The following is a 22463-nucleotide window of genomic DNA, read 5'->3' on the forward strand; positions in this document are numbered from 1 at the left end:
TACGACGACAGTCCGCAAGTTGCATGGATGTTAAGGAATTACGACATAACAGCAAGCAGTTCCTAACAAAGAAAAGTTGGAAGGGAAAACTGAAAGACGAAAGCTGGTACCAGGGTGGTTTTTCATTGCGCATAGATTGCGCAAGGAAGTGACGGGCGGGGACTTTGAAGGGGAAGGAGAGGCCTGGAATTTGGGGAACATTTGACGGAAGCTTCCGTCTTCTTTGCCCTTTACGTCCGGATGGCATGGAGTCCCTTACTTACTACAATGTCTCTCCTGGATGCACACTCCAGTCCGATCCGATACCGTGAGCGCATCACATGCGACCTTACATACATGCTTGCATACACCAACCGCTTGTTAAAACATACAGTACTTACCTCCAGCAAAGTTGTACCTGGCAACCATCCGCGAGCGGCCGCCATCATCAGCTGTGCCGTTGAACCAGAAAGGAGAGCATGACTGTTTGCTCACATTCATCACCCATCCGGACGAGATTGTGAAAGACAACGGGGCCACCTCACCGCCCCAACAGCCAAGAACTAAGCCATTCAAGCGAAGTTCGAGTTCCCAACAAGACGGCAAGGAAATCCTGGCTCCACGATGAAGCTCGTGTAGTCCACACCTCGATCGGCGCATGTACACATGGCCCACCGCCCGTATTGACACGCAGAGTTGGACACCCCCGTTGGGCTCCCAAGGACCCAGAGTTGGATCCAGGACCGGGAGCTAGGCTGTAGACTAGGGGGAATCCCAAACCTAAACGCCCCGGATCGAGACCCAGACCAGACCCAGCGATCGCCGGCACGGCCACGACGGTGGTCATGTCGTTACGGATGTCTTTCCCCGGAGCCGCCCTTGATGCTCGGGTCCATCGAGAAGAAGAACTTACCTTGGCCAGGACAAACTCTCATCGAAATGCCATCTCACAGTCCCAGCCAGCTCTGCTTGACATCAATGTGTCTTCCTCCATGGCCCCGACGACTGCTGCCCCTGTTGCCAAAGACCCCTCTGCGTCTCCGCCTCCGCCTCCGGAACGCCGTCGGGTAGTGCTCCCGGATCCTGTTGCGCTCAAGTACGTACCCCCAAGACATGCACGCCCCTGAACCAGTGACTGGCTTCTAACAAGACCTATGTAGATATCTCGGAGAGGACCCTGCCGTTACTGTGGTCGAAACAGGCCGTGTCCTCGAAGGTTTCGAGTTGTACTTGGTTGAGCAATGGGCCTGTTCTCGGCGATCACCTGCTTTGGCCATCGTCACTTACACCGGTGATAAAAAACACTCGATAGTCGTCGGCGTCCTTGAAGCACAAAAGGAAGAGATTGGCTGGTCCCCACGATTGGAAGCATACTTCAAAGCAATAAAACAACACCATGCTAGGCCCAAGGACACAGACTTTGGCGAGCTCATGGTCACTAATCTCAGCAGCTTCCCATCCGCCTTAACCGTTATACCCGTTCCCGACGGTGACTTACGCCACAACCTGCGGGTCTTCATCGTCAACGAGAACCTGAAGCGTTTGGGATGTTCGGGACGCTCGGGTCTCACCCTGTCAGACCCTACGCCCGCTACCCAGGCCAAGTTTACTCAGCTCTACAAGATATCCGAGAAGATATCCTTTCAGGACGCAGTAGTCGAGCTGGTCAAACTATGTCAGGTGGCATTATTTATCTTTGGACTGCTTGACCAGGTGTACATTGACGGACTCCTTTGTGACGTCACTGAAGCAGCCATCAACAGCTGGTGGACGGACATCGGATCAGAATACTTCAACATTGAACCGACGGATGGGATTTTGGGACCAACTACTGTTGCTGCTCTTTTGGGAACTCTGGTAGGTGCCAGGAACCGCCTCAGTTATTGCAATGCTCCCGTTTCCAAGGATGTCTTCGATGTCGACTGCACGAAAAGGGGTATTGGAGCGTTCCAAAAATCGCAGAAACTCGAAAGGACACGACGCCTCGATCGGCAAACCCTTCTTAAACTTCACCAGTTAACCGCCAAGGCCGCCGCTGGAGAGGGATGGGGCGTTCAAAAGGCTGTGAAGTCCACCGTAGCAGAAATAGGAGGCAAGAGAGGTGAACTGGTAATAGGGATGGTGGGAGGCAGAGACAAAGGGAACATCGGCGACATTGAGACGTTGGATCTGGACAAGTTCATCAAATTGACAACAGGCGAACGACCGAAGTGGCTGTGGCATGGTAAACCAAGAAGGACGCTCAACGATTACGACCACACGGTACCTCCATTTGGCGCGAAAGATGTCAAAGAGGATGTGTTATCACAGGCAGGAAGTCGAAGGGCCCAGTCGATGCCCGCAGACGAGGAGCAAGAGGTTGAAAAAGCGACAGAGGAGTTGATGGGCTCATACTCAGCACCGCCAGCGTCTGCAGCGAGTACCATGGATATCAATTCAGGGCCTTCCGACAAAGACGCCTTACGAAAAACGGTTTTCAAGAGTGTGGCTGGGAAGGTGAGCGATGCCCGCTCAGGACTCGGCCGTATCAGAGATGCTGTCGGTACGGGTTTACGAAGCCACGTCAACCGGCCATCCAAAGACGATGCTCCCAATGCACCGGCACCGATAAGCCTAGCCCCAAGTATAGCAAGCTTGGCGCAGTCATCTACTGCTTTAACAAGCCCAGTGGCGGTTGGTCGAGCATTCACATGGCGGTTGAGGCCGGAAGAATACCTGAACGGAATCAAAGAACGATACCCCAACGATTCTACACCCGTACTATCAATCGCCAGCACCACAAGTGGAACTCCTTCGGTAATCAGACAGTCCTCAGGCTTACGCCGTAGAGAAACTGAAGTCACAAGATCAGAACCCGGGGTCGCTGAAATAGCCAAAAGTCTCGATGCTCCAATCATCACCAAATCTGTCCCAGATCCTAACGACCTTCTGGGACCCATCCAAACCCTCGAGCGAACCACCAACCTCCCCATATCGCTACTCCAGCGCCGACACAGCGTCCACGTTTTCACCCCCAGCCTCTACATTGACCAACTCTCCAACGAAGCCAAATACTCCCGTCGCCTCTCCTTCAGCGCAGCCGAGGATGCCGTGCTAGGGTGGGACGAAGTCTACGACATCAGCAGCCTTTTACCATCGGACGCGGCACACCAGCAGCTATCTGACGGCGCCCTGTTCGAAACCCAAGCCGAGCTCGCCCGCTCCCTCTACGCACACCTTGCGGTCCTCCAATCCGATCTCTCGCCCTGGGTCTCCTCCAAACTCTCCTCAGTCGAAAGCCTAGACGAGACGTTCACCCGCCAGCAGCACGAACTGCAATCACTCTACCTACACGTCAGCGACGCGTACCAGCGCAACCGCCATTCCGGTGAGGAGATTGTGGGCGAGGAGCGGCACAGGCTCAACGAGGCCGTCAAGGACGTGGAGGTTTTGGTCGCCAAGCTGGAGTACGAGATCGGTGCGCTCGTGGATAAAGTGCAGGATGTCGAGGACGGGGTGGGGAGATTTGAGATGCAGGTGGCGGACGTGGAGAGACGGGCGGAGGAGTTGAAGACGGTGTTGGAGACGGAGACGTGGTTCCATTGGTTTGTGAGGACGTTGACGGGGATTGGGACAGGCCCGAATATTACGCAGAGTACGCAGGGAGTCACGTTGAGGAGAGTGGAGGAGGAGGATATGAGAGCGTGAAGATGGAGGAAGGAGCAAGCGGTGATGAAAAAGGACGTGGAGGGGTTATGTAATTTGGAAGGGGCATATCGGTGCTGTTGGGGAACGGTCTGAACTGAAGCTCAAGAGGCGGCTCAATCCACTTTAACGGCAAGAGTCCCTTGGGTGATATTGGGACTTGAAAGTTTGAGTCGCTAGTAGTTTTTTGTTTCTTTTTGTCTTTTGGCATAGGCAACGTGCATTGTGTGGCGTAGGCAACGTGCATCGTGTGGCGTTGGGACAAATTTCGAGTACAGAAAGGGTACTATAGTATCGACAGACTGCCATGAGGCATACTTAATATCAATAATTCACACATCTCCGTGTTGCGAACAATGGTAGTTAATGCTTGTGTAATCCAAACGTATTACGAATTATGAAGTTTAAACAAAAAGAACTTCTAAAAGCTCGAAGTAAATGGAAGAAGAAAACTAAACACTAGGTAAAATGATACAACAAAAGAAAGAAAAAGCAGAGCAAGCAACGTGCTCATGGTTCGTACGTTTCCTATTGGCCCGTCGCCAGCCACGCCCACCACCATATACCTGTAATCAAAATACGTTGTCTATCCTATATGCCGCCGCCATTGATTGTCCCTGCCCAGGCTTTTCCGTGTTCCAGAACTAGGTACAATACTTTACTCAATCCTCTTCTTACCCTCCTCGGCATTGATGTACCGCGCCGTGCTAAGGCCGCGCTCATGCTTAGCCACCAACGGCCCAAGGATCTTGTCCTTGCGCACAACCTTGGAGATAGTCTCGTGGTACCCTTCCGAGGCCCAGGGGCGGGGAACGAGCTTTGGCCAGTTGACCTATTTTTTGTCATGTTAGTTACATCCAACGACTTAAAGATATGATGGTAAGGAATGCGGAATGAACTTACATAAAGCATGCCGTTGGAGATGATGAACGTCAGCGACCACGCCGCAACAGCTGTCCAGAAAATGATGAATAACCTCATCGGCCACACGGCACTATCGGGCAGCCTGGGCGTCCACATGCCCACAAAGACGAAGAACAGACTGAAGGCCGCCACGTAGGGGATCGCCTGGATCAGCACCGGCCTGCGGTCGACAAAGACCAGCTGGGAACCGATGTTCGCTGCGCCGGGCTGGTAGACGCCCAGGAACAGGTCAAAGGCGTCCTGCCTCGGGCCGTCGAAGAAGTTGTTCTTGCAGTATCTCGTCACGGCAATGTTGGCGTCGGCGAGTGCGCCGGCCTTGGTGCGCTTGCCCGTCCTGGTCAAATCCGTCTTCATGGCGCCGGTGCCGGCATAGCTGTTGGACACAATGTCGGCGTTGTCGGCCCACATGTTGCGGAATATGAACTCGAAGTCCGGGTCCTCCTCCTTGAAGTTGGAGCCACGCGCCATGAGGCCCAGATCGATGAACATCCTGTCGAGCGTCCAGCGCGCGAGCATAGACTGCACGACATTGGTGCGGTCGAGGCAGTCCATGCAATTGGTGCGAACCACACTCGTCTGGAGGTTGCGGACTTCGAGACGGCCGCCGTTGACCTGGCTGGCGGAAGAGTCGACGGCGCGGAAGTATTGCTGGGCAATCAGGGCCTCGTGCATCCTGTCGATAAGGAGCTGAGCACGGTGCATCTGGAGACCCTTGGTCTCGGCGTGGAAGTCGAAGTAGATGTAGTGAAGGCGGTCGAAGTCGGTCTGGGGCTTGGTGCCGGTTTCGATGGTGTGGAACTTCTCGTCTGTTAATGCGTCGGACTGGACACGCTCCTTGGGCGATGATACGAGGCGCTCGACCATCTGCTCGTAAGCCAGCTTGACGCGAGTCTCGCGGCCCTTCTGGTTGACCAGGTTTACCAAATAGTTGTCGCCATAGAGACGGATTTGCTCGTCGAAATGCGCCTTGGCGGCGGGGAAAGCGGCCTCGGTGCTCTTGAGCTGGATTGTAGGGGTATACTTGAGGTTATTGACTTCGGCCCAGTAGACAGGAACACTGCCGCGTGTCTGCACGTAGGATAGGACCTGCATCTCCTTGCCGTCACTTCCACCGAGCTTTCCACTCTGCATATCGCCGCTGCCAGTGAAGCCACCCAAGCCACTACCACGGTCGTTCAAGACCACGATCTGCTCCGTCTCATTGTAGTTGGAAGCATGGCCCTCCTCATCGATACCTCGGGAAAAGTAACGGGTACCGGCGCGGTGTCGGGATCGACGGGTGATTAAAGCAATGGTTATGGGGGTGCCCTTAAAGGTGGTCGGGTGAATCTCGAACATGCCGAAGATGACGGGAAGGATATAGGGGTCGATACCGGGCTGGGGAGCAGGAGAGCCCCTCCCACCCTTTGTTCGGAAGTTAATCAGGTCGGACTGGAGGAATCGGTTCCAGAAGAAACGGTCGTCGGCGCGCTGCCACAAAGGCGTCGAGAGGTCATGTTGGGCTTGCCTCTGGTTGGTGTTTGTGATATCCAGCGAGTAGGAAAAGTACATGGGCCCGGACTTGATGAAGCCCTTGAGCAGGTTCAGGAACTTGTCCTCATCGGGGTCGTGGATCTGGCGTTCGCGGAGGGGAAGGAATTCGGTCGCGACAACTTTGTATACCATATGGCCCCTGAGACGGCCAACGGGTTGCGCCTTGGTGATGACGATGATGTACTTGTCTGCGGAGTGTTGTTAGTCTACGGCAAGGGGTTACATCACAGTAACAGGGGTTTGTTGTCCTCTCACCTAGGCGCAACCTGACGACACCCAAAATACCGGCGATGCTGGATACGCGGGCAACACGCTTGCCGGCGAGTAGGGAGGCATCGCTGAGACGGATATCGCCAGTCGGACGGTCGATTGTCAAGGCCGGCGCATTGGGGCTCGAGGGCGAGGTGAAGATGTACGAGTCCGAGGCGGCCTGGACGTTGATGTCCCGGAAGGGGAGCGTCATGTTGATGCAATGTGTGATGTTTCCGTTGTTGCAAATACTGTAGAAGCCGTCAATGGCCTGCGACTCGACGGGAAGCAGTTCGTGGACGTTCTGGATGGTCGGATGAAAAGGGACACAAACTGTTGACTTGGGGATGGCCTCGTCATGAAATGGGCCGAGATTATGTTGGTTCAATACAGTGTACTGGACTAGATCTGTAGTGGACCTAACAGGGTCTTGAGCTCTGGAACTTTGCTGTTGCTGGTCCTTGTAGCGGGTCTATTAGTCTATTAGCGGAAGGTAATCTCACTGCGCCTTCCCCGGTTTTATGGCCACTGCCAGCTGGAGAGCAGCATCCAGAGATCAACCTCGACCTCGAATCGGGCTCGATGGAACTCGAAATCAGCGAAAGTGCCTGCCTCAGCTTTTGATTCAGCTCCGTCCCTGCCCCGTCAGGCCCGTCATCGTCAAGGGGTGACGCAACCCTTTCTGTCCCAGTCCAATCACGTGTAGAGATAGCCCGAACGCACGTGCCATTTTCTTGCACCGCCCTGCAGCTGTGGATGCTCCTTCTGAGGACTCCCCGTCGGGCAGTGGACTGCTCCAGCGGTAGGCTGCCGAAGCCAAACTGCTTCCAGCGACCTTCCCGTCCGTCATTAGAAGGGAAGGGAACGACGGCCGGCCGCCCTGTCCATCAAACGAACACCAAACCTGAAGCGAATCCATCCGCGGACCCCAGTCATCCCGTCCACCATCCACCTCTGCACCACCTGCACCAGGCACTCGACTGTTCCCTGGCCTTCCTTTCGGCGGCTTGCTGCTCCTCCCGCCCTCCGTCACCTTCAACAACTTTGAACTCAACAACTGTTTCCCTCGATTTTCTGTTTCAACGACCACCCGATACCCAAAATTTGCTGCTTCGCGCCTCACGTTCCCGTCCAGCCTTCTTAGTGGCGACCTGCAAACGACTAATCAACCACCTGACACCTCTTCGCCCTTTATCTCCTCGTGTCGCCCGCACTCCCGCCATTAATCTGTCCCCCGGTAGCGCCGCAACTCGCTTCTCCAGCAACCCCGTCTAATCTCCCGACTACACATCAACAACGTCACCACACCACCACATCATCAGTCCATAATGGCCACTCGAGGACCTCCCGGCGCGCGCCCTGGCATGGGAAACCGCTTTGCCCAGTTCAAGCTGGTGTTGTTGGGTTCGTAACAGTGATGGAATCATAGAGGGGGACAATGATGCTGACCTGCATGCAGGTGAATCGGCGGTTGGAAAGAGCTCCATAGTCTTGCGCTTCGTCAAGGTACACCAGCTCCTATTCGGCGCTTGATGAAGTTGAAGCGGAAAACTGACCCCCGTACAGGACCAGTTCGACTCGTACAGAGAATCCACGATTGGCGCCGCTTTCCTAACACAGACCATTTCCCTCGACGAAAACACGACGGTCAAGTTCGAGATCTGGGATACCGCCGGCCAGGAGCGCTACAAGTCTCTAGCGCCCATGTACTACAGGAATGCCAACTGCGCGGTAGTTGTTTACGATATCACACAGGCGGTATGTGGCCACTCGGGTCCTTGTCTTTGTGCCGGCTACATGAGCTGACGTAACCCCCTTCTAGGCATCTCTGGACAAGGCCAAGTCATGGGTCAAGGAACTTCAGCGCCAAGCAAACGAGAATATCATTATCGCCCTTGCCGGTAACAAGTTGGATCTCGTCCAGGAGCAACCCGATAAGCGTGCGATCCAGACGGCCGATGCCGCGGCCTACGCAAAGGAGGCCGGCCTTCTCTTCTTCGAGACTTCTGCCAAGACTGCCGAGAACGTGCAAAATCTGTTCACCGAGATTGCGAAGAAGCTGCCTCTCGACCAAGTTGGACCGAGGCATGCTCGCCCTGGCCAACGACCCGGTGTCAGTCTAGCGCCCGAGGCAGCCAACACCCAGGTTGGAGGGCCTTGCGCTTGCTGATCTTATGAAGAGGAATGTTTCGGAGTTTGGGAGCCACGTATGGAAGAAATACCCGATGCATCTACGAGGAGTGAGGGAGCGTGCCGGTGTTGAAGGGTCAATCCGTGAATGACCGGCGCAATGGCAGATCTGGGTCCCTTCCCACGCAAAGAGAAGGTCAAGGGAGATGTTGATTGGGGTTTCTCATGTGAGGCTGGACTGTCGTGCGGCTGCATGATATCGTTCCGTTCCAGTACCGGCTCTGGTCGATGGGTGTTTTGTTCCTCTTTCCTTTTCTGGACGGGGTGCCCTTCCATGGTCGAAGGACTGATGAGGCACATCAGCTGCCCCTATGGACATGATTCATGATACTGGTAGGTCCAGCTGCATGCTCGTTCATCCTTCTGTTGTACAGTATGCAGATAGAGGCAACAGCCTGCTGGAGGAGGGGTGTTGCGCGCGTGGTTAATGGTAATTATGATATTGTTTTTATTTCGAGCGTCGGGGCAATTTGAAAGATATTTATAAGGCTATTTATATGTTCTGCTGGCAACAAAGAGTTATGCGTCTACCTACTCCTGTGCACCTTGAAACGAATCGGTAATGAGATAGATATCAGTCAGTACCACAGGCTTGATGTTTATTTGCGTACAGTGTGCATCATAGCTCTTGTCGGAAACACAATGGGTGGGCCACCCGTGCAGAATGACCAGGATTAATTCATTGGAGCTAGAAAGTGGCCCATACAACGACCGCCAAGCCCAAAATCACAGCGCAAGCAAGGCCAAGAAATGGAAGCAAGGAAACCTAAGCGGCACACTGTGTTGAAGCTGCGCAAGTGCAACGCCAGTCAGAAGCTAGACCTAGCCTGCCAACTCTTTCTTGCCTGCCCGCCTCGTCCCGGAACTTTGCCGACCGGGAGCTCTTTTTTGCTCAGACCCTCCGAGCCCAGTCCGTCCCGTCTGAGCCTCCAATTCGCAATTCCAGGCCCGGGACATCTCCGCTACTACACTGCACACTCAACCACCACCCTCTCCGCCCTTCCCATATCCTCAATTGCGCCCCGAGGCCCCATACCATCCCCCTCATGTTGCGCACATCACTGCGATCCGTGAGGGCGCTGGGCAGCAGGCCTTCTGCCGCTGTTGCTGGCCGCCAATGGCAAGCAACCGTCGTGCGCCGTGCGGCCGTGTCCGGTCAGGTATGAGGTCATCTATATATACTCTGCGAAGCTTCAAAAACACCATGCCCCGTCCCGAGTCCTGACTCAGTACCTGCCTACCTTACCTACCTACCTGCCTCTGTCATCGACCATAGTAGCTCTAGCTAACGCCAACTACTTTGCTCCCATATAGCGCTTCTTCGCCGACGACAAGAAGCCCGTTGTCCCTGAGCCCGCTCAGCCCGCCGTCCTCCCGGCCTCCGAGACCCTGACTGCTCCCTCCACTCCTCCTCCTGCGTCGCCCCAGGTCGAGCCCACGTCTACCATCGCTCCCGAGACCACTCCCTTGACGCCCCCCGCCCCCGAGGCTACCGTCATCCCCCCCGTCGCCGAGGAGCCCGTCGTCCCTCCTACTCTTCCTACCCCCCGCAAGAAGAAGGGCTTCTTCCGCAGACTGCGCAACTTCCTCCTGTCCCTCACCATCCTTGGCGCCATCGCCTTTGGTGGCGGTGTCTACTACTCGCGCATCAACGACGCCTTCCACGACTTCTTCACCGAGTACATCCCCTATGGCGAGCAGGCTGTTCTGTACTTGGAGGAGCTGGATTTCAAGAAGCGCTTCCCCGATGTTGTCAGCAGGGTGACCGGTCGTCCTCGCGACTCCGGTGAGCAGGTCAAGGTTCCTGCCCAGAGTGGTGCCTCGTGGCGCGTTGCCGACGGTGGCGAGCCTGCCGGTCGTCAGTCTAGCTCTATCAAGAAGGCTGCCGTTGCCGCCAAGGATGCCGTCACCAAGTCTGAGCCCGCCGTAGTTGCTGGTGCCAACAAGGATACTGCTGAGCTTCCCAAGGCCGAATCCACCACCACCGTTACTCCGGTCGAGCCCGTTCCTGTCGCCGTTGCTGTCGCCGATCCTGCTACCGCTGTTGCTCCCGCCGACACTGCTGCCGCTGCCGCCCCCGCGAAGAAGCCCTTCAAGGCTCCCGAGGTTGACGAGCCCTCTCGCTGGCCCCCTGCCTCGCCCATTGACCCCCTGAAGGTTAACGGTGCCACTGATCCCATTGTTCAGGACCTTGTCCACATGCTGAACGACATCATCACCGTTATCAACCACGACAACGCCAACGAGAAGTACGCTCCCACCATCGGCAAGGCCAAGAACGAGCTCTCCAAGGTTGCCGGCAGGATCAACGAGATGAAGGCCAAGGTTGAGGCCGAGGCTTCTAAGCAGGTCAAGGCTCGCGTTGATGGTTTCGACAAGGCCGCCAACGAGCTTGTCTCCCGCGTTGAGTCGGCGATGGCCGCTCAGGAGGCTGCTTGGCGTCGCGAGTTTGAGGAGGAGATGATCCGCCTCAAGAAGAGCTACGACGAGAAGATCCACCTGATCCAGGACCGCGAGCGCCAGATTGCCGAGGAGAAGCTCAACAACCGTCTCCTTGAGCAGGCTATCCAGCTCCAACGCCAATTCACCGACGACATCAAGAAGCACGTCGAGGAGGAGCGTGATGGCCGTCTTGGAAAGCTCAACGAGCTTTCCTCGGCTGTTGCCGACCTTGAGAAGCTCACCTCTGGCTGGAATGAGGTTGTCGATACTAACCTCCGCACTCAGCAGCTCCACGTTGCTGTCGAAGCCGTCCGTGCCAGCCTTCAGGACGCTCACCACCCCCGTCCCTTCATCAAGGAGCTCGTTGCCTTGAAGGAGATTGCTGCCGAGGATCCGGTCGTTGATGCTGCTATTTCCTCCATCAACCCCACCGCTTACCAGCGCGGTATCTCCACCTCCGCCGAGCTCATCGACCGCTTCCGCCGTGTTGCTACCGAGGTTCGCAAGGCTTCTCTCCTCCCCGAGGATGCCGGTGTTGCCAGCCACGCTTCCAGCTACGTCCTCAGCAAGTTGATGTTCAAGAAGGAGGGTCTTGCCGCTGGCGACGATGTTGAGAGCATCCTTACCCGCACCCAGACCTACCTCGAGGAGGGCGATCTCGACAATGCGGCGAGAGAGATAAACGGTCTCCAGGGCTGGGCCAAGACCCTTTCCAGGGATTGGCTCGGTGAGGTCAGGAAGGTGCTCGAGGTTCAGCAGGCGTTGGAGGTTATTCAGACAGAGGCCAGGCTGCAGAGCTTGAGGATGGAGTAAATTAAAGGATTGTTCGTTACGAAGTAGTAGGCTTAGCACGAATTCCCTTTGTTGTTGTGAGACTCTGTAAGTTTACAGTGGCAATCCGAGACAAAATAGAGGCGCTTTTTTCTGGTTATATTCGTGTGAGTACTTTGTTTTCGTGTAGTTTATGGCGGGGGAATAGATTCCATTCGATTATCCAAAATCACTTTATTTTGCTCAAGAAACAATGGCTAAGTGAGTTTTTTAAATACTCCATGTCCCTAGGGCTTTGCACATGCTATCTAGGAATTTCCCATATTTTTGTTACCATGCTGAAATTTGGGCTCCGAGTTGCGGCGCTGTCCACGGTAACTTCTGCAATGGGGGCGGGGACGGTATCAAAGCACACCATACAAGATCTTCACGAAATTTCCTCAGTCTCATCCAAACATAAAAGTTGCAATGGCCTCCGAGCCTCATTCACTTCACAAAATCTTCGGATGAATGTACCATAAATGTCTCCCCGAATTTCACCCTCACTTCGACCTCTCCACCAGCGACAACTCTCCAGCTTCCGCTTTCGGCCGAATACACTCAACCACTGCTCTGCCTCATCATTCGACTCACTCTCTGTCCCAATTACAAGAGCATCTTTATCTCAGATCAAGCCAACAACAACAAAAACCCATCAATTCACCTTCAAACCTCAGATTCGCACTTACCACACAACCACCCCCACCCCCAAAATGGCGTCTTCTTCCTCCCCCCCGCCGCCGCAGCGCACCTACGACGATGCCCTCTCACGTCTCGCCCACCTCCAATCCAACCGCACAATCGTCAACCTCTTCGGCAACGATGACTCCCAACACAAGCCTGGTCCCAAAAAAGACCTCAACTCCCTCGCCATCCCCGAGATGCTCTCCTGGCTCGCCCGCGCAGGCTACACCCCCTCCTCCCTCGCCGCCACCGGTCTAAAGTGCGTGCACGTAGCCGGCACAAAAGGCAAAGGGTCCGTGTCGGCTTTGGTGTCGTCCATCATCTCCCAGTATCCCTCTACTTCTGGCCCCACTGTAGGGACTTACACGTCCCCCCACGTGCTCTCGGTCCGCGAACGCATCCAGCTCGACTGCGTCCCGATCTCGCGCGAAAAGTTCGCAAAATACTTTTTCGAGGTGTGGGACCGTTTGTCACAAGCAGCTCGCGAGGCCAAGGACCCGGTTTCTTGCGATGACGAGTATGAGGGGCCGGGAACGAAGCCTTTTTATTTCCGGTTCTTGACCATACTTGCTTTTCACGTTTTTGTGCGTGAGGGGGTTAAGTCAGCAGTGATTGAGTGCGGGATAGGCGGGGAGTATGATTCCACCAACTTTTTGGCGCCGGAGTCTGTGACGGCTAGTGTTGTCACGCAGTTGGGGATCGATCATGTGGCTATGTTGGGGGATACAGTCGAAAAAATTGCGTGGAATAAGAGCGGGATTTTCAGGAGGGGGGTGAAGGCTTTTACGAGGAGACTTGATGGGGAGACTCAGAGGGGAGTGATGGAGGTGTTAAGGGATAGGACGGCGGAGAAGGGAGCCGAAAAGCTGGTGGAGGTGGAGGATAAAGAGGTTGAGAAGTGGAAGGGGGTTGGCCTTGAAGGGGCGAGGCTGGAGGGTCCTTTTCAGAAATACAACATGGCGTTGGCGGTGGCGGCGGCTAGGGAGCATTTGATAAAGACTGGACATAAGTTTGAGGGGACCTTTGGGGAGGAGGGCTGGAAGTTGGATGATATCCCGGTTGAGTTTGTGAAGGGGTTGAAAGAGGCTAGTCTGAAGGGGAGGTATGAGTCGTTCGAGGATTCCAAGGGGACGAGGTGGTTTGTGGATGGAGCGCATACGGAGGACAGTCTGGCGGGTGTTGGGCAGTGGTTTGCGGGCAAGGTGAAGGGAGATGAAAACGAGGTCAATGTCTTGGTGTTTAACCAGCAGGATAGAGACCCGGAGGTTTTGTTGAGGGCACTTCTTACGGCCGCGCAGAAGCAGAGTGGGAGGGCGACGCCGGTGTTCAGTTATGCGGTGTTCACGAGGAATGAAGAGAAGGCACCGGTGGAGGGCGAGCCGGAGAGAGATCTCGCGGTGCAGTTGAAGGGGCAGAAGATTGTCCACGAAGCTAGTGCGGGAATTGAGACTTCGGTCTACAACGCTGTAGAACTGGCCATGGAACAGGTTCAAAAGATCGCGGAGCAGGCGCGCAAGGAGGGCAAGACGTGTAATTTCCTGGTGACGGGAAGCTTCCACCTTCTTGGTGGTGTGCTCAAGACGGTTGAGTATGTTGAATATTAAAGTTCTGGCTATTCTACTTTTAACCCGCCCTACTCTGCTTTGTTCTATATTCCTGTACTTTTTTGCCCAAGTTTCGCTGTGTTGACAAAAAGAGATGCTGCGAAGCAAAATGCCGGATCCTGTACATAACCATGCCATATAAAAGCTGGGAGAGGGATATCTATAAACAAAAAGTGTTGAAAGCTGCTGCCGAACCATTATAAAACCCCTTGATCAAAGAGCATCCGCTTTTTCCAGAATGCCGAGCGCGCCACCGACGAGGTGAAGACTGCCGGTAATAAGTGCCTGCACTTTCTGGTCGCCGCCTTCCGTGGAGTCTCCTACCAGGCTCCTGGCCTTGTTGATGGCCTCCTCGATGGTGGGGATGAGCATGACATTCGCGGATGGGTCTAGGGTTGACCACCTCTCTGCGAAGACTCGTTGTTGTGTCATGTTCTCAATGTCTTTGGGGTTATACTGATGGTTGACAAAGTCTGTTTGCGAGTTAGCATCAGCCGATCACGGAAGAAAAGGAACAAAAAAAAAGAAAACGGAAACTTACCCTTCTTGTAACCAGTCTTCGCATATGTGACGTTTGTGCAGAAAATAACATGGCTAAAGCCCGTTCCCTCCGGATCGGCATTCTTGACAGTGTTGCAAAGCCCATCGAGGAAATCAACGGCTTCAGAGCGGCCTTGCTGGTTGAAAATGAGCACCTTGGGACCGCTCTTGCCCTTCTTGACGCACTCCTCGACAAACCACCTCCCCGCCACCTTCAGGCTGTCAACGGTATGCGCGCCATCAAGATACCAAGCTGCCTGATCCTCCTCCTTGACCTCGCATCGGCCACGCCAGACGACCTGTTCCAGACCCTCTACGAACTCTGGCGATAGGCTATCGGCACCAGGCTTGAAAGAAGGATCCAGCTTCTTCAAAGCAGTCTCAGCGAGCGCAATAGCCAGCGTAGCGTTCTTCTTTTGGAACACCGCATCAGGACGGATCTTGACTCCCTGAAGTCTAGGATCAACATGCAGGACTTTGAGATCAACACCCTTTTCCACCGCCCTATCCTTGAGCACCTGCGCCGCCGAGGGGACCTGGTCAATGGTAAACGCCGGACTGCCCGTCTTCATAATCCCCGCCTTGTGCCACGCAATCTTGTCGACGGTATCGCCCAGAACATAAACGTGGTCGATACCAAGGGTGCTGATACCGCTAGCCACGGGCCGGTCCACCACGTTGGTGGCATCGTATTCACCGCCGATGCCTGTCTCGTAAATAGCCACGTCAACGCCCTCGGACAGGTAAACGTGGTAGCTCATCAGCGTCAGGTAGCGAGCGTAGATGGGCTTGCTTTTCAAGGCAACCTCATCCTGGGCCACCTCTGACGTCTCAAGACGGTCCCAGACCTCGAAGAAGTAGCGGGCGAACTGCTCCTCGGAGATGGGCTTGGAGTCGATCCGGATGCGTTCCCGGACGGCGATCAGGTGCGGGGAGGTGAAGAGTCCGATGCGTTTTGGGATGCCCGGGTGTGTCCGCTGGTGACGTGTGAGGATGGAGTCGACGAAGGCGCAGGTGCTGCCCTTGCCCTTTGTGCCGGCGACGTGAACGATGTTGAGACGGTCGAGGTCTTGCGAGGAGTAGCCGATGCGGGCCAGGTAGGCACGCATTTCCTTTACCGAGTGTGCATCAGGGCGGATGCCGGCTTTGCGCCGGGCTTCGATGACGGCGAAGGGGGTTTGGAGGGAGTTGAGCGCGTCGATTGCGTCCTGAGAGATGGTGAGTGTCGAGTTTCGATTGGAGGGAGAAAAGGCTGGTTGACTTGACTTACGTTGTATGTCCTAGCGTTGGATGCCATGGTGCGTTTTGATGTGAAGTAATTGGTGATGGTGAGTGACCTTAGAGGAGAGACAAGGGGAAGTCTTGAAGCTATCGGCCTCAGAACATGGTGCATCAGGCCGTTGGTATTGAAACGATGATAATCCGAATCTGAAGTTGTATGTTACCTGCTCTGATGTAAGTGACCATTCACCATATCAACTCTCAATCCATCAATTAGCATTCAATCCTAACTCACCTTATCACTCACTCACAATCAGATGAAATATCACAATGCTAAGAAAAAGATGACGGGATGTTCCGTTTCGCGATGCTTGGCTTACCATTCGGTTGGAACTCTAGACAGGCGCCGAAGATCGGCCCTGGAACACCGACAGACGTCAGTGACGCATTTCTTGGCATCCTCAACTGAATGTCAACGAACCCCGCCAAAAAAGCACTTAAGCCCCACTTAAGCTACAGTACACTACCATCTCCTTATCGCCAAGCCCCAACTTCAAAAGCCGACTTCACGATAAAAATAAGATATCGATGGCAAGGTGGCCGAGCGGTCTAAGGCGCCAGGTTCAGGTCCACTTGAATTCGCTCTCACGAGTTTCCTGGTCTAGAAATAGGCGCGAGTTCGAATCTCGCCCTTGTCAATCTTCTTTTTTGCAGATTTGTTGTTTTCGCATGGCTTTCATCTGATGCACGTATGGTGTTGCTGGCGGTCTGTATTTTTTAGTTACCCGAGCTATCCGCCATGCATTGACGGGTGAGCTTTGATGGGATGAAAGTGCACTCGCTTTTACGGTGTAACTATCCCCGAGAAGAGATAGAAAGAGACATCTTCACCTGCACCATAGCTACCAACACCAACTGCCGCCAGCACCTTACAAGTCCGGTCTGGGTCCGACGCCGCCAAGCTTCACGATGCAAAGTTTTGGTGGTTGTACAGCAGATCATGCGCACCGCGTTATATAGGGCCTGCATCCCCGTTACCCCCCATCTGCTATCTCGATATCTTGAAGCCCAGCTCGTTGGGCAATGGTGCGCAATATCATCATATCCCCAGAGCTATAGTAGCAGACACTACCGAGACCGTGTTCCTCTCTTCCCTATCAGCCCACAATGCCTTCATGATCCTTCCGGCTTCCAGTCTCTCGGAACAGCAGCCCGTCTTTGCGTCGCGCAATGCGCGGTTACGGCGACCGAGACGGGTCTGAAGATCAGCAATTCATCCTATTTATCATTTTATCAGTTTTCCCCTGAGATGTCAAAAAGTTTCTGCTTCTCACCTGATATTAATTCCTGCCCAGACGCAGCCAGAGCCATCTTGTCTGGCCCATGTCTCGCCCATCCCCGGCCCTTCTAGCGGATACCGTCGGACAGGTGCTCCGTCGCTGATTGGCACGGTTAAATGAGTTGGATAAAGTCGAGAAATATGGGACTGTGGGAATGCGGCTGCGTGGAGAGCGTGGGGTTCTGGCTCGGCCGTGAAACCGCTGCAGGGCACCCTAGCTCCGGGAAAGCTTCTGTCTGTGCAATGTCACTAACAAACAGCGTTCTCAATGACATGGCGTAATTGGGCGTCCAATGTGCTGCACGGAAGGCACTCCCAACTCCAACAGCTTTGGTTGTTGCTTCCATGCATCGCTCTTCACTTGCTGCATCTTGACAACCTTCAAGTCCACTGCACTGCTGGGCAGCGAATCCCCGCCCCTGCGTACCCGCCTGACATGACAACTTTGACATTTTTTGGAGACTCTGCTGCCATGACGGCGGCCATAGCTCCCCGCACTAGCGTATGACAACCCATCCAAGCTTCTTCCTCGATGCGGCATAACACACCAAGAATGAACCAGGAGGAGAAGGAGGAGGGGCGGCCAGACCAGACAGGGCAGCAAGGCATGGAATCGTTGTGACTGGAGTCTGGACCCCATAGCTATCTTGGGTAAAAGAAGATTCCAACTAAGAACAGACATATTTAACCTGTTCCTGTTCCCTCCATCTCTCCCTCGTCTTCCTTCTCCTTCCTCGTAGCTATCCTCCTTCACGTCTTGTTCTTTCCGTTGAACTGCTGTCCTCAGTCACCCTCCATCATCAACAACACCACAGATATACCCCTTTCCCCCCTTAATCACCACCAAACAGACCTTCAAAATGCCCACCGACGGCAAGTCTGTAAGTTTCCCCGTTGTCATTTTACCCAATGCCTCCTCCCCAAACCAGTACTGACCTCCCTCCCTTTCTACAGAACCTCTCCTTCGTCCTCAACAAGCCCCTCGACGTTTGCTTCCAGGACAAGCCCGTCCCCGAGATCAAAACCCCCCATGACGTTCTCGTCGCCATCAACTACACCGGCATCTGCGGCTCCGATGTCCACTACTGGCTCCACGGCGCCATCGGCCACTTCGTCGTGAAGGACCCCATGGTCCTCGGCCACGAGTCCGCCGGTACCATCGTTGCCGTCGGCGATGCCGTCAAGACCCTCTCCGTCGGTGACCGCGTCGCCCTCGAGCCCGGCTACCCCTGCCGCCGCTGCGTCCAGTGCCTTTCGGGCCACTACAACCTCTGCCCCGACATGCAGTTCGCCGCCACCCCCCCTTACGACGGCACCCTGACGGGCTTCTGGACCGCCCCCGCCGACTTCTGCTACAAGCTCCCCGAGACCGTCTCTCTCCAGGAGGGCGCCCTGATCGAGCCCCTCGCCGTCGCCGTCCACATCACCAAGCAGGCCAAGATCCAGCCCGGCCAGACCGTCGTGGTCATGGGCGCCGGCCCCGTCGGCCTTCTCTGCGCTGCCGTCGCCAAGGCCTACGGCGCCTCCAAGGTCGTGTCCGTCGACATCATCCAGTCCAAGCTCGACTTCGCCAAGTCGTTTGCCGCCACCCACACTTACCTCTCTCAGCGCGTCTCGCCTGAGGAGAACGCCCGCAACATCATCGCGGCTGCCGACCTCGGCGAGGGTGCCGACGCCGTCATTGATGCCTCGGGCGCCGAGCCCTCGATCCAGGCGGCCCTCCACGTCGTGCGCCAGGGCGGCCACTACGTCCAGGGCGGCATGGGCAAGGACAACATCACCTTCCCCATCATGGCGCTCTGCATCAAGGAGGTCACCGCCAGCGGCTCGTTCCGCTACGGCTCCGGCGATTATAAGCTTGCCATTCAGCTTGTTGAGCAGGGCAAGGTTGACGTCAAGAAGCTCGTCAACGGCGTTGTCGCTTTCAAGGATGCCGAGGAGGCGTTCAAGAAGGTTAAGGAGGGTGAGGTTATCAAGATCCTGATCGCTGGCCCTAACGAGAAGGTCGAGGGCGGTCTTGATACCTCCGTTGATGAGAAGAAGCTTGAGGAGGCCAAGGCCAACGGTGGCTCTGGCTGCTGCTAAGTGCTGAGGCAGCTGAGAAGACAAGGAAAAAAAAATAGGGAAGGAAAATAATTTTTCGTGATTTTTGGGGTTTTGGTTTTGGCGATGGCGTTTGGGTTTGGGTCATTCTTGGATATACACACATATAGGCATACATACTGAAAGCAAGAAGTCTATTTGATTGAAATCACTATTCTACTGTTCCTCTTTCTACCACTATGAAACAATCCAAATTTAAGGTATCATCATCATCCACCTCTTTTTGTCAAATCTTCCTCCCCTTTACGTTTATCCCATCTACAACATTCCCAAATATCTAGCCTCGAGCTTTGTCTCCTTGGTCGCCCCCTTGACTCCAATCCTCACCACCTCATTCGGCACAATATCCACCAAGTTATCCTCAAACACCACCTCATCATCCTCCGGAGTCTCCACCACCAGACCCTTGATCGGCACCTCGGCGCTGATCTCCACCGCGTTGCCATCCTCCGACAGCACCACCTTGAGCTCCTTCGGCTTATGTAGATGCAGATACTTGAGCGGCTCAGGCCAGTTCACGTACCTCGCAATCTGCTTTCCGTTATCACTTCGAATCAGATACGCCGCCACGACCGTGCGCTTCTGCTGGTCCTCTTTGGGCACGCCAGCAATAACGGGCACCTCTCGGGCATCAATCTCCGTCGATCGGTTCTCCGGCAGCGTGATCTTGCTGGCAACGATCTCGTTGAACGTCTGCTCGCCTGTCTCGACGTCCCACGCCTTGACGAGACAATCCACCTCGAGATCCTCGAGCGTCAAGTTGCTGCCCCACACCTCGACCTTGGTGCTCACGTCCACGTTGACGCGGGTGTATCTGTCTTTGGGGTGGCGGTGTTCCGTCCGCGTGATACCGATGCTCACGGGCGCCATCTCTCTTTTAACGGTAAAGTAAGCCATCTTGGGCCGGAGATAATAATCGGCAATACTCCAGGAGGTCACCGGCCAGCAATCGTTGATCTGCCACACTAAAGCACCGCCGCAGTACTCCCTTCCGGGGCCCTTCCACTGGCGCTTCCAGAGCCGGTAGGCAGAGGCCAGACACTCGCCCTGCATGAGCTGCGTGGCGTAGACGAACTGCTCTAGCGGGTCGGGGCCGTAGCGCATGTTTTCCACCAGGTACAGCGCGATGCGTCGCTCGTGTCCGTCGGCTTTGTTGTGGAAGTCTACGGTGGACGACTGCGGGTACCGGTCCGGGTCGTTCTTGCCCTGGGGAAGGTAGGCGTCGATGGTCTTGACGTTGGGGAAAGCTTGCATGCCGAATTCGGAAACGAAGCGGCCGCCGAGCTTGTCGAAGTTCTGCCATTTTTCTTGCGTGCCGTGCCACACGTTCCACTGGTGGATGTCGCCGACCGTGGGATCGTGTGTGTCGACGCCATCGCCCCAGGGCGAGCCGGGGTGGTAGTAAGTAGATGGGATAAGCTCGGAGCAGACGTCGGGCAGGATCTTCTCGTAGATGTAGCGGGCGGGGAAATCAGTCTTGAGCCAGTTGTCGGCGTTCTTGTCCTCGTACTTGTACGTCAGACTGACGCTTTCCTGGTACTGGTAGTCTTCGTTGTTGCCGGCCCAGATGACGATGGAAGGGTGGTGGCGCAGGAGCTTGACGTTCTCGTAGGCTTCGCGCTGGATGGACTCGAGCAGTTCGGGCCAGGCCGGGTAGTTGCCGCACCCGAACATGAAGTCTTGCCAGACGAGAACGCCGAGCTCGTCGCAGGCGTCGTAGAAGGCTTGCTCTTCGTAGATGCCGCCGCCCCAGACACGGATCATGAACTGGTTGCCGTCGGCCACGAGCTTGACCCAGTCGTAGTATCTCTCCTTGCTGATCCGCGGGATGAAGTTGTCGGCAGGAATCCAGTCGCTGCCGCCGCAGTAGAGGGGAATGTTGTTGACTTGGAAGAAGAAACTCTTGCCGGGCTGGTCTTTGAGTGGGCGCTGAATAAGCTCGGCCCGGCGCAAGCCGATTCTCTTCTCCATCGAGTCTTCCTCGCTGTCACCGGCGATGAGAGTAGCGTTGACTTGGTAAAGAGGCTGCTTGCCGTATCGAATGGGGTACCAGAGCGAAGGATTCTCGAGGTTGAAAGAGGCCGTGGCCTTGCCGGAACTGACTTGGACAGTTTCCAAGGCAACTTGCTTGCCGTCAAGAGAAATATCGAACCGCACCTTGTCTGCCTTGCCCTCAACCTCTGCGGTAACATTGATATCGGCAGACTTGAGGTCCTCCGGAACGGTCGACTCAACATTTAGATCCGCTAGTCTGCTCTCGAAGATCTCGAGGTTGATCGGCCTCCAAGGACCGCAGGTAAGGAGAGTCGGGCCCCAATCCCATCCCTATAAGCAACAAAGTCAGTATAAAGCGTTCCGAGACAAGGGCTTTAGGGACCGAGACAAACTAACCCAGTGATACTGCGCTTTCCTCACAGCCAATCTCGAATTATCACCGTTCCAGCACCCCCACTTGTGATCAGGGTACTTCTCAACCAGCTTCCACCCTCTAAGGTACGCACTATCAAAGTCAATGACAAGCTCGTTGTCGTCCTCCTTCAGCAAAGAGGTGACGTCAACACGCTCGGGAATGAACATGTTGTCCGTCTCAAGGATAGTGCTGCCGTTGAGCTTGACAGTGGCAAAGGTGTCAAGGCCGTCAAAGGCCAGAACGGCCTTGCCATTCTCGGGGACGCCGGACCCCTTGAAGTTGGTCTTGTATGTCCATTGGGCCTCGCCAATCCACTGAACGTCGAGCTCGTTCTTGCCGATAAAGGGGTCGGGAATCAGGCCGTGGTGGAGGAGGTCGAGGTGGACATTGGTAGGAAACTGGGCGACAGGGAGGAACTTGCTGTGTTCCTTGTCGGCTTGTCTGAACTCCCAATTCTGGTTGATGGGAATCACGGAGCGGGGAGACATGGTGTAGAAGAGGGTGTGGATAAGTAAACGAGGGGATTGGTGGGGGGTTGTGGTATAAGAGAAAGAGTATCAAACAATCTCGCGTCCTGCTTCCAGAGATAGAGACAGAGACGACAAGATACTGATGGAGGGAAAGAAGCTGCTGAAGAGGAGGAGGATGGATGATGAACCACTTGGCTCAGAAAATGAAGGGCAGTCTGCCCGTATTTAAATCGAGGATACCATACACTCGTATGCCCACTGCTTGGTAGAGGTAGTCAAGC

General features: G+C 55.0%; 8 protein-coding genes and 1 non-coding gene across 9 annotated transcripts; 6 read left to right on the plus strand and 3 right to left on the minus strand.

Annotated features, from left to right (window-relative positions):
- The first annotated feature begins 133 nt into the window (after positions 1-133).
- Positions 134-4010, plus strand: SMAC4_01584 (uncharacterized protein). Its single transcript, XM_003352702.2, has 2 exons — positions 134-1075; positions 1140-4010. Exons 1-2 carry the CDS (start codon positions 825-827, stop codon positions 3664-3666), a joined length of 2778 nt encoding a protein of 925 aa, XP_003352750.2. The 5' UTR covers positions 134-824; the 3' UTR covers positions 3667-4010.
- A 29-nt stretch (positions 4011-4039) lies between these two features.
- Positions 4040-6728, minus strand: SMAC4_01583 (uncharacterized protein). The gene is made up of 4 exons (XM_003352701.2): positions 6704-6728; positions 6376-6620; positions 4567-6308; positions 4040-4495 (listed from the first exon to the last, which is right to left on the minus strand). Exons 2-4 carry the CDS (start codon positions 6581-6583, stop codon positions 4322-4324), a joined length of 2124 nt encoding a protein of 707 aa, XP_003352749.1. The 5' UTR covers positions 6584-6620; positions 6704-6728; the 3' UTR covers positions 4040-4321.
- Positions 6729-7160: 432 nt separating this feature from the next.
- On the plus strand, positions 7161-9100 carry SMAC4_01582 (uncharacterized protein). The gene is made up of 4 exons (XM_003352700.2): positions 7161-7773; positions 7829-7875; positions 7936-8127; positions 8192-9100. The coding sequence occupies exons 1-4, from the start codon at positions 7698-7700 to the stop codon at positions 8537-8539; spliced, it is 663 nt and encodes a 220-aa protein (XP_003352748.1). The 5' UTR covers positions 7161-7697; the 3' UTR covers positions 8540-9100.
- Positions 9101-9505: 405 nt separating this feature from the next.
- SMAC4_01581 (uncharacterized protein) lies at positions 9506-12014 on the plus strand. Its single transcript, XM_003352699.2, has 2 exons — positions 9506-9719; positions 9874-12014. Exons 1-2 carry the CDS (start codon positions 9606-9608, stop codon positions 11812-11814), a joined length of 2055 nt encoding a protein of 684 aa, XP_003352747.1. The 5' UTR covers positions 9506-9605; the 3' UTR covers positions 11815-12014.
- Positions 12015-12524: 510 nt separating this feature from the next.
- SMAC4_01580 (uncharacterized protein) lies at positions 12525-14128 on the plus strand (the record flags this gene model as incomplete). Its single annotated transcript, XM_066089618.1, has 1 exon — positions 12525-14128. The coding sequence occupies one exon, from the start codon at positions 12525-12527 to the stop codon at positions 14097-14099; it is 1575 nt and encodes a 524-aa protein (XP_065945739.1). The 3' UTR covers positions 14100-14128.
- A 62-nt stretch (positions 14129-14190) lies between these two features.
- Positions 14191-16259, minus strand: SMAC4_01578 (uncharacterized protein). Its single transcript, XM_003352696.2, has 3 exons — positions 15910-16259; positions 14641-15847; positions 14191-14572 (listed from the first exon to the last, which is right to left on the minus strand). Exons 1-3 carry the CDS (start codon positions 16030-16032, stop codon positions 14313-14315), a joined length of 1590 nt encoding a protein of 529 aa, XP_003352744.2. The 5' UTR covers positions 16033-16259; the 3' UTR covers positions 14191-14312.
- A 191-nt stretch (positions 16260-16450) lies between these two features.
- Positions 16451-16558, plus strand: SMAC4_13086. The gene is made up of 2 exons: positions 16451-16488; positions 16515-16558. It is a non-coding gene; the product is annotated as a tRNA-Leu (tRNA).
- Positions 16559-17563: 1005 nt separating this feature from the next.
- SMAC4_01577 (uncharacterized protein) lies at positions 17564-19351 on the plus strand. Its single transcript, XM_003352695.2, has 2 exons — positions 17564-18080; positions 18154-19351. The coding sequence occupies exons 1-2, from the start codon at positions 18060-18062 to the stop codon at positions 19282-19284; spliced, it is 1152 nt and encodes a 383-aa protein (XP_003352743.1). The 5' UTR covers positions 17564-18059; the 3' UTR covers positions 19285-19351.
- Positions 19352-19470: 119 nt separating this feature from the next.
- SMAC4_01576 (uncharacterized protein) lies at positions 19471-22436 on the minus strand. Its single transcript, XM_024655248.2, has 2 exons — positions 21694-22436; positions 19471-21627 (listed from the first exon to the last, which is right to left on the minus strand). The coding sequence occupies exons 1-2, from the start codon at positions 22198-22200 to the stop codon at positions 19561-19563; spliced, it is 2574 nt and encodes an 857-aa protein (XP_024511153.1). The 5' UTR covers positions 22201-22436; the 3' UTR covers positions 19471-19560.
- Positions 22437-22463: the final 27 nt, after the last annotated feature.

This window comes from Sordaria macrospora, chromosome 1, assembly GCF_033870435.1.
Source record: "Sordaria macrospora chromosome 1, complete sequence".
Classification (NCBI taxonomy): Eukaryota; Fungi; Ascomycota; class Sordariomycetes; order Sordariales; family Sordariaceae; genus Sordaria; species Sordaria macrospora.